At 36.1% G+C, this 14,742-nt stretch overlaps 2 protein-coding genes and 1 long non-coding RNA gene across 5 annotated transcripts in view; all 3 read right to left on the minus strand.

Moving 5' to 3' along the window:
* The window catches only part of LOC127872055 (uncharacterized), a 207,360-nt gene that overhangs the window by 146,995 nt on the left and 45,623 nt on the right, over positions 1 to 14,742 (minus strand). The gene's annotated exons all lie outside the window — the stretch shown is intronic.
* The window catches only part of LOC127871918 (uncharacterized), a 55,437-nt gene that overhangs the window by 16,676 nt on the left and 24,019 nt on the right, over positions 1 to 14,742 (minus strand). For both annotated transcript variants that reach the window (XR_008045617.1, XM_052415200.1), the window contains exon 4: positions 1,179 to 1,367. Coding sequence is in view for 1 of the 2 variants with exons in the window: in XM_052415200.1 (XP_052271160.1) it covers positions 1,179 to 1,367 (189 nt within the window). In the remaining variant the exon portion in view is untranslated. The remainder of the gene's footprint in view (positions 1 to 1,178; positions 1,368 to 14,742) is intronic.
* Positions 8,976 to 12,337, minus strand: LOC127871984 (uncharacterized). Of its 2 annotated transcripts, XM_052415319.1 has the most exons (4): positions 12,136 to 12,337; positions 10,984 to 11,073; positions 10,812 to 10,905; positions 8,976 to 10,353 (listed from the first exon to the last, which is right to left on the minus strand). In XM_052415319.1, exons 1-4 carry the CDS (start codon positions 12,251 to 12,253, stop codon positions 10,062 to 10,064), a joined length of 594 nt encoding a protein of 197 aa, XP_052271279.1. In that variant the 5' UTR covers positions 12,254 to 12,337; the 3' UTR covers positions 8,976 to 10,061. The 2 variants fall into 2 exon arrangements, 1 of the variants encoding a protein (XP_052271279.1); XR_008045662.1 differs by lacking the exon at positions 12,136 to 12,337 and having other exon boundaries at positions 10,812 to 10,866; positions 10,945 to 11,028.

Below are 14,742 nucleotides of genomic sequence, written 5' to 3' on the forward strand. Positions count from 1 at the left end.
ACTGATGTTATCTTTGTAAAAAGAGTGGAGAACGCAGGTTTTCTCACAATTTTATCTGTACCAGGAAATTGTCATTAAAAACAAATACACACTTCATGTAAGTGGCAATTTCAGTACATTTCAGGCTATAATGTTATCAATGGTTGTAATATTGGTAGAAAAAGTTGATCATGCAATGAATAAGGCAGTCCGCACAGGCTAATCAGGGATGACACTTTCCGCCTTTATGGTATTTTTGTTAACAGAAAGTCTCTTCTTAGCAAATATCCAGTTTAGGCGGAAAGTGTCGTCCATGATTAGCCTGTACAGACTTTACTCACATGCATTAAACCCCCTTTTCACAGAGCACAGCCCATATGTAGGGACAAGGGCAAATCCATTATTTTACTGATTTATGGCTTGTTTAATATTGATAATGCAAAAAACACCATCAATATTGAATAACAAACCTGCATTTATTTAGCCCTGGGAATTGTTTTTTTAATTACAACAAACTATTTAAATTCCATGACTTACAAAATATTTTAAATCACACATAAACATTCAAGAATTTGAATATCATTCATATAACTTTTTAGAAAACAAAAAATGAGAAATAAGAAACCAGTTATACTTAATGAACTTTTTCTTGCCAAAAAATGGATTCAGAGTAAAAACCTTTTTAAAATTCAAAATCATATCAATCATTCACTGCTACTCATCATTTTCTTATATATTTCAAACAAGAGCACCGCATAACAGGTGCCACGCTCTGCTGCAAAAGCTTGTCAGATTTCTTTTTTTTTCTTTTTTAGAGGTCACAGTGACCTTGACCTTTGACCTAGTGACCCAAAATGGATGTGGCGTGTAGAACTCATCAAGGTGCATCTACATATGAAGTTTCAAAGTTGTAGGTGGAAGCACTTTGATTTTAGAGCGAATGTTAAGGTGTATGTTAAAGTTTGATATTAGATGTCACAGTGACCTTGACCTTTGACCTAGTGACCCAAAAGGGGGTGTGGCGTGTAGAACTCATCAAGGCGCATGTACATATGAAGTTTCAATGTTGTAGCTGGAAGCACTTTGATTTTAGAGCCAATGTTAAGGTTTTAGCACGACGCCTACGGCGGACAAGCTGGCTATGACAATAGCTCGGGTTTTCTCCGAAAACAGACTCCCTTAAAAAATAAAAACTCTACCTCTTGTATTGCTTTGACAATAAACTGCTCATCTGTGACTTTGAAGGCTTTCTTGCAAGCCATTGCGGGATCCTGAGCAAGGCCACATCTGTGGACCAGATTGCAGTGGAGGTGCTTGGCAGCAAAAATGGGGGCATCTGTGCCTGCATGGCCATCAAACACAGCGTAGAAGGCCTGGGGTGGTTGATCCTACAGGATTTCAGAAAAGTTGTTCAAATGTTTGTTTATGGAAATGACATGGAAAACTTTCTCAAGAACGTACATGTATATAGATTTGTACTCGCGAACCTTATATTTTATCTGGCATTGTGCAGACCTCATCCGAACAATAGTGGGCATAATCCCACTAAAATGCTGGCAACAGTTATAGGTCTTCAATATATGTAGAAGATATAGAGATATTGAAAATAGCTTCATGTGAATATTAACCAAAAATGTCAGATTACAAAATTATGCATAATAATGAAACAGCAAGGCAGAGCTATGAAATTTGGTCAGTAAACCCACCCAATGGACCAAAACAAACATAACTAGAGCTTTGTCACAGACGTGACGAATACCCCCACATGTCGCATTGACACATAATATTTTGCATGTTGTCTTCACAAAAAACAGCAGACACCTTGCTCAATTTTTACAGGTTATTTTTTCCACTTTTTGGAAAGATAGCCCATGGCTTTGGTATTGGGAATTTTATTGGCATTTTCATGACAATGGGAAAATAAATTTATTAGCCTTTTTTCCACACGAAAAGTCCACTGATTAGGGAAATACTAAATTTTACATAACTCTTTATAATCATTCAAATTAAAAGAACAAAATCATATAATACTTTGTTAGATGTAATTGAATTAAAATTGAGATAAAATACGCATTAGACACTTCTTTATAAAAATAAAAAAAAAATTATTTTTTTTAATTGGGAATATTTTGCCACATTTTGGGAAAAAAGTATACTTTTTGGGATGGGGAATTTCGGCTATAAATCGGGCCAAAAAAAACCTGTTTTAAAACGCACTAAGTGACCCCTTGACCTAGTTTTTGACCCAGAAAGGCCCATGTTCTAACTTGGCCTTTAAAGATCATCTCCATAAAACTTCTGACCAAGTTTGGTGAAGATTGGATGTAAACTACTTGAATTAGAGAGCAGACACCAGGTTGAATGTTAAAAAATGCACTAAGTGACCCCGTGACCTAGTTTTAGGCCCGGAATGGCCCATGTTCAAACTTGTGCTAGAGATCATCTAGATAAAACTTGTGACCAAGTTTGGTGAAGATCGGATGGAAAGTACTTGAAGTAGAGAGCGGACACCATGCTGAATGTTAAAAACGCACTAAGTGACCCCGTGACCTAGTTTTTGATCCGACAGGGCCCATGTTTGAACTTGGCCTAGACATCATCCTAGATACAAATTGTGAACAAGATTGGTGAAGATCGGATAAAACTATTTGAAGTAGAGAGCGGACACCGTGCTGAATGTTAAAAACACACTAAGTGACCCCGTGACCTAGTTTTTGACCCGGCAGGGCCCATGTGCGAACTTGGCCTAGACGTCATCAAGATACAACTTGTGAACAAGTTTGGTGAAGATCAGATGAATACAACTTGAAATAGAGAGCGGAACTTGAAATAGAGAGCGGACACCGTGCTGAATGTTAAAAACGCACTAGGTGACCCCTTGACCTAGTTTTTGACTCGGCAGGGCCAATGTTCGAACTTGGCCTAGACGTCATCTAGATACAACTTGTGAACAAGTTTGGTGAAGATCGGATGAAAACTACTTGAAATAGAGAGCGGACCTCATGCTGAATGTTAACAAGGGACAAAATTGTCACAAAACCAGGTTTTCATTGTGAAAAAAAAATCTGATAAAGGGAGACAACTCAAACTGAACTTTTGAAATGAACAAAAAAAATTAACCCCCTTTGTAGGTTTGTTTTAAAATAAATCTATTTTTAGTCGTGGCGCCCTTGACATTGGAGATATTGACGTGATTCTTTCGTGCGACACACCGTCCCATGATGGTGAACAAATGTGCCAAATGATTTTAAAATCTCATAATGAATGACAAAGTTATAGCCCAGACAAGCTCATTTATGGCTATTTTTTACCTTTGAACTCAAAGTCTGAGCTTGACCTTGGAGATATTGACGTAATTTTTTCGTGCGACACACCGCCCGCCAGCCCGCCAGCAAACCAGCCAGCCCGCATTCGCCAATCTAATAACCAGTTTTTTCCTTTGGAAAACCTGGTTAAAAACGCACAAAGTGACCCCGTGACCTAGTTTTTGACCCGGCAAGGCCCATGTTTGAACTTGGCCTAGCGTCATCTTGATACAACTTGTGAACAAGTTTGGTGAAGATCTGATGAAAACTACTTGAAATAGAGAGCAGACACCATGCTGAATGTTAAAAATGCAATAAGTGACCCTGTGACCTAGTTTTTGACCCGGCAGGGCCCATGTTCGAACTTGGCCTAGACGTCATCTAGATACAACTTGTGAAAAAGTTTGGTGAAGATTGGATTAAAACTACTTGAAATAGAGAGCGGACACCATGCTGAATGTTAAAAACGCACTAAGTGACCCTGTGACCTAGTTTTTGACCCAGCAAGGCCCATGTTCTAACTTGGCCTAGACATCATCTAGATACAACTTGTGAACAAGTTTGGTGAAGATCGGATGAAAACTACTTGAAATAGAGAGCGGACACTTAATACGGACTGACCGACAGACAGACAAGCTCACTCCTATATACAATCCTAAACTTTGTTTGTGGGGGTATAACTAGAGTTTTGTCACAGACATGACGAATACCTCCACATGCCACATATACACAGAATATTTTGCATGTTGTCTTCACAAAACACAGCTGAATGTTTAAAACGCACTAAGAGACCCCGTGACCTAGTTTTTGACCCGACATGGCCCATGTTGGAACTTCGCCTACACATCATCTAGATACAACTTCTTACCAAGTGTGGTGAAAATCGGATGAAAACTTCTTGAATTAGAGAGCAGACACCATGCTGAATGTGTAAAACGTTCTTATTGACCCAGTGACCTAGTTTTTGATCTGGCATAGCCCATGTTCAAACTTGGCCATAAGATCATTCTAGATATAATATTCTGACCAGGTTTGGTGAAGATCAGATGAAAACAACTTGAATTAGAGAGCGACACCATGATCAATGTCTAAAACGCACTAAGTGACCCCGTGACCTAGTTTTTGACCCGGCATGACCCATGTTCGAACTTGACCTATACATCATCTAGATAAAACATCTGATTAAGTTTGTGAAGATCGGATGAAAACAACTTGCATTAAAGAGTGGACACTTAATACGGACCCTACCAACAGACAGACAGACCGACCGACAGACAAGCTCACTCCTATATGCCCCCCTAAACTTCGCTTGTGGGGGTATGACAAGTTTCAATTGACAGTAACCTGCATGATGTACAAAGAGTATTATGGAGAAGATGAAGTGAACAAGAGCTGTCAGAAGACAGCGCGCTCGACTATTCGAGTGCTTGACAGTATAACGTAAGTCATCATGGGGAAAATAATCATTTTCAATAATTTATAAGACGATCTTTCAAAATTAAAAAAATAAAAAAATTGGAGGGGGGGGGGGGCTGGTAGATGGGTGAGAGGGGGGGGGGGGGTATAATGTGAGGTGGGGTAATATATAAGATGTTTAAACAAAAATTGGGAGGGGTGTAGGGGGGTGGGGGTGAGAGGGGGGGTATAATATAATGTGGGGTGGGGTTATTTATAAGATGATATCTAAAAAAAAATTGAGGGGGGGGGGGGGGAGGGATTCTGGGTAGGGGCATGGGGTATTGTTTGGGTGGAATCCATTGTGGTCATTAGGTAAGTGTTGTTTTGTCAAAGTAATAATAAAATGTGATCATAAATAAAGAAGTTATGGCAATTTAAGCAAAATGTTCAATTATCTTAATGTAAAAGGGGCCATAATTATGTCAAAATGCTTGATACAGTGGTCTGCTCTTGTTTATAGGTTGGGGTCATGTTTGTAAACAAGTATGCAACATATAAAACCAATATGTCAAAGGATATAGGAAATATTTGGGGTAGTACGCAAACTTTAACATAGATTTATCAATAATATATGCATATTCTAAGTATAAAAGGGGCAATAATTATGACAAAATGCTTGTTAGTGTTGTCTGCTCTTGTTTATAGGTTGGGGTGATGCTGGTAAACAAGTATGCAAAATATGAAAGCAATATGTCAAGGGACAATGAAAATAAATGGCATAGTACGAAAAATTATGTAACCGGACCGAGGGAAATCTATGCCCTTGTTATTAATGGCATAACACAACTCGCTTGCTGCGTTTACTCTTTTATTCATTTATAGTTCACATAATTTTCAACAAATTCCATCTTCCTATATTGCATTCTTAAGCATTCCTTCTTAATTCTATTAAATTTGTATCAGATCTTATTTAATAAATTCCATCCTCCTATTTCCAACTGTTTCTCTAACTTGTAACTAACTTTCTAACTTTTCTCTAACTGACCTCTACTTCCTTCCTTCATAAACTAACTTGTCACTCTATTGAAACCCTTTCATCCCTAGAACCAAGTCACACCCACACATCTCACTGACCAATCATATCTATCTCTCATCCAACATACAGTACCTTACTTTCTTACTTCTATAAGACTGTAATTAAGAGAGTGAGGATGTGTCACAGAGTTACAAATATCATTATATTATTATTTGATTTTTGATTGAGTACATTATAAATTCATACAATACAATAGTTACAGTTTTAAAGATATTGAATTGATTTCTGTGAATATGTTTGAATATGATTTCTCTGTCTACTGGATTGCAGTAGAAGGTTGCTTGGAACCACATGTTTAACTTGATATTGATTACATTGTGTTAGTTACAGTCTTGGAAGTCTTCTCATGTTAAATTCACACTCAATATGCAGACTGTATGCTGACTGTATGCTTATCAGCTCTAGCTATAAATAATGACTGTGACTAAAGATTCTTAGACTAGGTGCTAATTAATTACAGTCTTATAGAAGTAAGAAAGTAAGGTACTGTATGTTGGATGAGAGATAGATATGATTGGTCAGTGAGATGTGTGGGTGTGACTTGGTTTTAGGGATGAAAGGGTTTCAATAGAGTGACAAGTTAGTTTATGAAGGAAGGAAGTAGAGGTCAGTAAGAGAAAAGTTAGAAAGTCAGTTACAAGTTAGAGAGACAGTCGGAAATAGGAGGATGGAATTTATTAAATAAGATCTGATAAAAATTTAATAGAATTAAGAAGGAATGCTAAAGAATGTAATATAGGAAGATGGAATTTGTTGAAAATTATGTGAACTATAAATGAATAAAAGAGTAAACGCAGCAAGCGAGTTGTGTTATGCCATTAATAACAAGGGCATAGATTTCCCCCGGTCCGGTTACACTAGTGCTCTAAAGAAACAATACAACACCTATTCTTTGAATGTAGAAAATTTCAACCATTGTAATCACTTTCCCCAAAACTTAAGCAAAAGGAATATTGACATAAATTTCCTTTATCATGTTCAAAAATATTATAAATGAAATGATCCGCATTGTGCATCAAATTGCGCTTAACCACAACTAACTGGATTCACACATTAAAAATGGCAACATTATATAATGTAATTTCTTCTCTTTCTCACTTCAGCCATACAAAACCACATACCCGGTAAAGCATCACACACCAAGACCATGGTTACCCACCAATTTAACATACATTCAGGTACATTTACACAACATGACTTAAAACTACACATTTTTTATTTTTCAGAGGTGTATGTAAAGACATATAGTGGATATTTTGCCTGCAAGATAAATGCTCAAAAGTAATGTGCATCATTGGTCTATTCAAAACAATGTTGCAAACCAGTAAATGACAAAATGCAGGCATACTGGACAAACTTTAATAGCATAAGATTAACAAAATGGTTGTGGGATGTCACTAATATGAACCTAATATCAATTATTGTGGGTCATCAAAGGAAGATATAATGAAATTGTTACTGAAAAAAAAATATGACCTTATTCTTAAACTAAAATATCTGTCTCTGTAGGAAGAGTGTAAAGATTAGTAAATATCAGATTTAACTATGTTTGCAAATGGATTTTACTGCAGTAGAACAAAATGGAACAAAATAAAACAATTAAAAACGAGGGCTGCCGGAGGACAGCGCTGGTCAACTTTTCCGAAATATTTGTCACATATTTGCTCAGATCACATGTTAATTTTCAATATGTTCAAGTTATTACAGAGTATAATCTCAGATTACACTTACTTTTCAGTACATTGAAGTTTTGTAATTTAAACTTTTGTAATGAAAAACTAACATTGACAAATACAAATAACATTTTCCCAAAGTTATTTGTGATATATAAAAACTTGACCACAGCAAATGCAGTGGTGGGTACAATAGCTCTCATTTTCTTTGAAAAGTTGAGCTAAACAACACCTAGGGAAAGTCAAACAAATATTGAAATTGAATGTCCTATTTCTTCTACAGACTCGGTATAAATCCTATTTACAACATGTATAGACAGTTAATATGTATAAAATATATCTCCATTTACCAATACACACACATGACATGAACTTTAGAACAAGATGCCTGTCGAGCACAGTGTCAATAAAGCAAAGTTGGTATCCTGTTTGCACACAGACACAATTAATAATTAAAAAAACCTGACAAAAACCAACAAGAAATATTTGTTTAAAAAAAGTGTCAATGCATAAGGGAGATACAGACCGGACAAGGTGTATAATGCTAATTTTTGACCTTTGAACTCTTATATCGACTTGAGCGACTATATCTGAGGCAATCAGAAGCCTGTTTATGAAAACAACGAGCCAATGAACACCAGGCTTTCTAACAGACACATGCGCGTACACCCGCGTGTTGGACCATGTGGCTTTTTTGTGTAGTGGGACTGTCAAACTCGCAGAACCCATGCAACGGATTTATATTTGACGATATTTGAAGTGTGACCTTGACCTTTGAGCTAGAGACCTGGATCTTTCGTGATGCACACCGGCTCATGGTGTTTTAACAATTATGCAAAGTTATTTTTTTAAAAGTGTCAGTGCATAAGGGAGATACATACCGGACAAGGTGTATAATGTTAATTTTTGACCTTTGAACTCTTATATCGACTTGAGCGACTATATCTGAGGCAATCAGAAGCCTGTTTATGAAAACGACGAGCCAATGAACACCAAGCTTTCTAATCGACGTATGTGAGTACACCCGCGTGTTGGACATGTGGCTTTTTCTGTAGTGGGACTTTCAAACTTGCAGAACCCATACAACAGATTTATATTTGACGATATTTGAAGTGTGACCTTGACCTTTGAGCTAGAGACCTGGATCTTTCGTGTTGCACACCGGCTCATGGTGTTGAACAATTATGCCAAGTTATTTTTAAAAAAGTGTCAATGCATAAGGGAGATACAGACCGGACAAGGTGTATAATGCTAATTTTTGACCTTTGAACTCTTATATCGACTTGAGCGACTATATCTGAGGCAATCAGAAGCCTGTTTATGAAAACGACGAGCCAATGAACACCAGGCTTTCTAATCGCCGCATTAACGTACACCCGCGTGTTGGACCATGTGTTTTTTTTTGTGTAGTGGGACTGTCAAACTCACAGAACCCATACAACGGATCTATATTTGACGATATTTGAAGTGTGACCTTGACCTTTGAGCTAGAGACCTGGATCTTTCGTGTTGCACACCGGCTCATGGTGTTGAACAATTATGCCAAGTTATTTAAAAACTAAGTGTCAATGCATAAGGGCGATACATTCTGGACAAGCAATCCTGACCTAAAACCTAAACCAACATATATACAGACACGCAAGTGCAATTGTGGCAACTATATCGAGCTCAATCCCAGCGGCATGACAAAAATTATTCCAATCATACTGGTAAACATTCCCATCAGAAAAAACTAATTGTCAGTGTTTTATTCAACTGCCTCGTCCTTTTAAAATATTACAAACCAGTAACTGTATAGCAAAAAAACATGCTTAGGGTGTGTGCAAATGTATTTTGAACTAACAATTTCAAACTAAAAATGTCTAGACAACTCTTACAAAGTTTCCTCAAGATTTGTCAAACTTGATATTATCTTGAAAAAAAATGGATCAAAAATGTGTCTTCAAGCATATTTACAATTATTTTTGTAAATTTTTGCACACATTCTAGCTTTTGGACCCACATGGCCCAGATTCCATATTGGTCTTGCCAAAACATTTTCTTCAAGTTTGGACCATACATATGGCAGCTTAAGTTACATATTATAAGCAACTTTTGGAAAGGACACACAATCTCTTTTTTTTAAATAACAAAAGTTGTGAATCTAAGAAAAACCACAGGAGAAAAAAGAATCTATTTGGAAAAATGTTTCTTCCTAAGTAGTGACAAATAGAGCTTGCTTCTAAAATTCATTTGTGACCTTATGTTCATAACATGTGTTTTAATTATATACCTTAAACTTTACTTAAATTATTTGTAAACTGAAATCAGGTATATAAGAAAATAAATAAGGTACATTCCAAAAGCATCGATGAAGCAAAAAGGAAAATATTGTATCTAAGCTTTTGTATTAGCATTTTTAACGTTTGATAATATACCAGATTCTTTTCCACCTTTAGACATATACAAAGTAAAGTTTCAATTCAACAAATAAAATGCATACACAAAAATTACCACTTGCATACAAACATCACCCATATTTGCCAAGTCACTGTTGCATGAACTTTTCAATGTCCCTCGAAGGTATTCTTATAATGTTCCATCCAAGTACCGGTAGTAAACAACATGTTTTTATTTTTTCTTATGATTCATTGCACTAATTTTCTTAATTATCTTGTCGATTGACCTTTTCCATATTTGCCCAGTTTTCTTACGACTTTTCTGTTTGGCATCTTCAACCTGCTGTTTCCGCGGACAAATTCCACTTTTTAGATATTCACTAAAGTAAGTTTTTATTTCCTCCGTTTCTACCTCTGTGAATTTCTGACGTTTGCAGCCTTTTTTGGGGGGCTTCCTTTTTCTCTTTCCCTCAAATTCCTCTTCATCCCCATTTGATATAGTGTGGTCATCTTCGTCCATGCTTCTGAAAAAGTTACCAAGAATATTATTCAAATAGAAGCAAGCAACACTAATTCAAAACTTATTACAAAATGTATAGTCCTTATTTCTGACAACACACACTACAGTGGCGATAATTTAATCAAAAGGACACCGAGGATTCTGCTATTTTGGTCTTCTCAGATGAGCTTGTTCAGCATAAATTTCCAAAACATTACCAAAACGCAACCTATTGTCTAATAGACAAGATTCACATCAAATATCTAAGCCCTAGTTCTTGCTCTATCAGAAAATGAGTTTTCTCTATGCTCACAATGAGCATTTTGTAATCAGGTGCGCTGAAAAGTAGTACTTAGATCTTAGAAAGCCATTCGAAAAAGTAAGAAAAGTAAAAACACTGGAAAGCGCAACTCAGCTAAAAAACATTGATCTCCAATTGGGATATTAAAGTACATTGTTTCAATTTTTTTTAATTTAACTTACCCATAGCCATCTGGGGCATCAAGACTTGTGTGCTCAGCATCGACTTCTGCTTGACCTTCAAGACTTGTGTGCTCAGCATCGACTTCTGCTTGACCTTCAAGACTTGTGTGCTAAGCATCCACTTCTGCTTGACATTCAAGACTTGTGTGCTCAGCATCGACTTCTGCTTGACCTTCAAGACTTGTGTGCTCAGCATCGACTTCTGCTTGACTTTCTGCTCTATTTTCATTACAACATGTCTCTGGACCAGATGTTAAAATGTCTGAAAACATTCATCAACTGTTTACAATGTGTACTATTAACAATAAATGCACCTACATATTTATTGGATTTTCATCAATTTCATAATCAAGCATCTGCCATGTACAATAAAACAACAGTCTACATTATAGCAGGGCCACTATGGGTTGAAAAGGGATATAGATATACAGCCTGCAAATTTAATAATTTGATTGGCTGATAAGGTAGGTCCAAACAATAATATAGATTTCAGCAAGAAACTCCGGGAAATGCCATTTTGTTTTAAGACAGTCTGAATCTATTCTAGTATTAAATAAGAAAGTAAATGTGAAATGTTATACATACATGTAGATATTTAAATAACATCATTAATAAGTAAGTGTTTGATATTGGCCCTGTTATTTGTCCTCGGGTCAGTCTTATTGACCCTCTGCCTTGGGCGAATACAACTGCCCTCGGAAAAATAACAGTTGAGACCAATATCAAATCACTTAATCATCAACAAATAGTCAAAATCAGTGCTAAGAAAATGTATATATATATATATATATTAGATATAAGACATTTATGAAAGAAAAATATACACATACATGTGTTGTCCTAGAAAAACATTAACATTTTGCATTTAACTGCTAAATCTGGTACTTACAAAACTTTTATTATTCAATCATTATATTAAATAGTTAAATGTGCTTTTAGTTTATCATTTTTATACCATTAGAACACTGAATCTAATTTAATTATAATTGATTAAAACAAGATCACCGCATAACGGTGCCAACGCTCGGCTGCGAATGCAGTATTGAATAAATGAAAGCTTGTCAGATTTTAATTTTTTTGAAGGTCACAGTGACCTTGACCTTTGACCTTGTGACCCAAAAATGGGTGTGGCATGTAAAACTCAGCAAGGTGCATCTAAATATGAAGTTTTAAAGTTGTAGGTGAAAGCACTTTGATAATAGAGCAAATTGTCATGGTTTTAGCACCAGGCGGACGGTAGACAGCAGACGCCGAACAACGAGTGGCTGTGACAATAACTTGGGTTTTCTCCGAAAACAGCAGAGCTAAAAATCATCAAAAATACCTTCAAAAAGAATGCTCCCAATTTCATCAAGGCTCTTTCCTACAAACTTTTCTGTAAGGTCCATGTCTTGCATCAGCAATACTTTGCTGATTTTGACTCTTTCAATGAAGCCAGACATTTGCCTGTAGTGGTCAAAGCGCACTCTCGTTGTATGACCCAGGTGGCTACACAGCCATTGTAGCTTGTTTGGTTTCAAGTTTATCACCTGAAAATAATATTATGATCAGAAATTGCAATCATCAATCATTGTTTAATGAACTGCACTTTGGTTCTCATTACTTTTTGGGCTGATAGGAAGGCTTGTTATTGTGTAATTCATTTAATATGGGAAGATGAAAAGTCATTCTGGCTTAAAAGAAAAGTTCCTGCATTCATAAGTCTAAGAAATTGTGTATTGTGCTTAAAAAAATAAAATAAACAAAAGATGTGTTTGTCAGAAACACGATGACCCCTATTGCGCCGCTTTGAGGCCATATATTTGACATTTGACCTGGAAGGATGACCTTGACCTTTCATCACTCAAAATGTGCAGCTCTATGAGATACACATGCATGCCAAATATTAAGTTGCCATCTTCAATATTTCACAAGATATGACCAAGGTTAAAGTTTCAACGACGCTTTGAAGCCATATATTTGATCAAGTTGTTATCTTCAATATTACAAAAGTTATTCATTATTGCAAAAGTTTAACCAAGGTTAAAGTTTTCAACAGAATGACAGACAGACAGGCGAAAAACAATATACCCCCGATCCTTCGATTCGAGCATAATAATCCACTGTTAAATTTAAATGAGTTCCAAACCCACAAAGTACAAGATATAATCTTTATCTGGCTCAATGTTGCAGTTGTTTCCTAAGGTTCACCTCCTGACTGACTGTGTGTGATGTATCTTGACGTTCTGATGAGCAAACCTCTTGACTGGCTGTAGGGGATGTATCTTTATGTGCTGATGGCCAAAACTCTTGACTAGCTGTGGGTGATGTATCTTGACCTGCCGATGAGCAAACCTCTTGACTGGCTGTGGGTAATGTATCTTGACGTTCTGATGGCCAAACCTCTTGACTGACTGTGGGTGATGTTTCTTTACGTGCTGAAGACCGAACCTCTTGACTGGCTGTGGGTGATGAATCTTGACCTCCTGATGAGCACACCTCTTGACCAGCTGTGGGCGATGTATCTTGACCTGATGATGAGCACACCTATTTACTGGCTGTGGGTGATGTATCTTGACCTACATTCTGATTTGAAGGGATAAAATTATTAACAAAAAATAATAAAATGCCAGCGTTTCGGTCTTTGATGTCCAGACTAATGAATTATAAAATCAAAAACACAGAAAAGGTGAAAATAATCACATACACAAACATTATGCCTATAGGTAAAGCCAAAATTGTTATTATGATTGTACACACATTTTGAATTGAAATCAAAGAAAAATGAATAGTTTAAAAACGTGTTACTTTGCAGTAAATGTTGTGGATTTTCAATTTATTTTAGTCAGTTTGTAATACTGAACATCATTTAAGAAGGCCTCCAAGTTCTTTGGTTGTTTCTGTAAAGCCACTGAAAGGATTACTTTATATTTTTGATTATATGACTTTTTGTGTCATTAATAGGCATGATTTGTGTATATAAACTACATCACTAGTGTATTTTTTATCCCTATTGCTAATGGGTCTTTAATAACAATCTTGCAACTGTCATGTCCATAACTTGTGTGACTATAATGTCCAAAAGTTGTGTGACTTAACTGTCCATAACCTTAGTGACTGCCAAGTCCATAAATTGTGAGACTTTAATGTCAATAATCTAAGTAACTGTCATGTCCATAACTTGTGTGACTGTCATGTCTGTAAGTTGTGTGACTTAATTGTCCATAACATAAGTGACTGTCATGTCCATAAATTGCGTGACTTTAATAATAATAATAATCTAATTAACATGGAAAGTCCATAACTTGTGTGACTGTCATGTCCATAAGTTGTGTGACTTATTTGTCCATAACATAAGTGACTGTCATGTCCATAAATTGCGTGACTTTAATTTTTAAACTATGAAACTGTCATGTCGATAACTTGTGTGACTTTAACGTCCATAATATAAGTGACTCTCGTGTCCATAAATTGTGTAACTTTAATATTAATAAAATAAGTAACTGACATGTCCCTAACTTGTGTGACTGTAATGTCCGTAAGTTGTGTGACTAAATTGTCCATAACCTAAGTGGCTGTCATGTCCATAAATTGTGTGACTTTAACTTTATTAAACTATGTAACTGGCATGTCCATAATTTGTGTGACCTTAACGTCCATCACCTAAGTGACTGTCATGTACATAAATTGTGACTTTAATGTTAAAAATCTAAGTAACTGTAATGACCGTAAGTTGTGTCACTGTAATGTCCATAAGTTGTGTGACTGAATTGTCCATAACCTATGTGACTGTCATGTCCATAAATTGTGTGACTTTAATGTTAATAATCTAAGTAACTGTAATGACCGTAAGTTGTGTCACTGTAATGTCCGTAAGTTGTGTGACTTAATTGTCCATAACCTATGTGACTGTCATGTCCATAAATTGTGTGACTTTAATGTTAATAATCTA

Source organism: Dreissena polymorpha, chromosome 1 (assembly GCF_020536995.1).
Source record: "Dreissena polymorpha isolate Duluth1 chromosome 1, UMN_Dpol_1.0, whole genome shotgun sequence".
NCBI lineage: Eukaryota > Metazoa > Mollusca > Bivalvia > Myida > Dreissenidae > Dreissena > Dreissena polymorpha.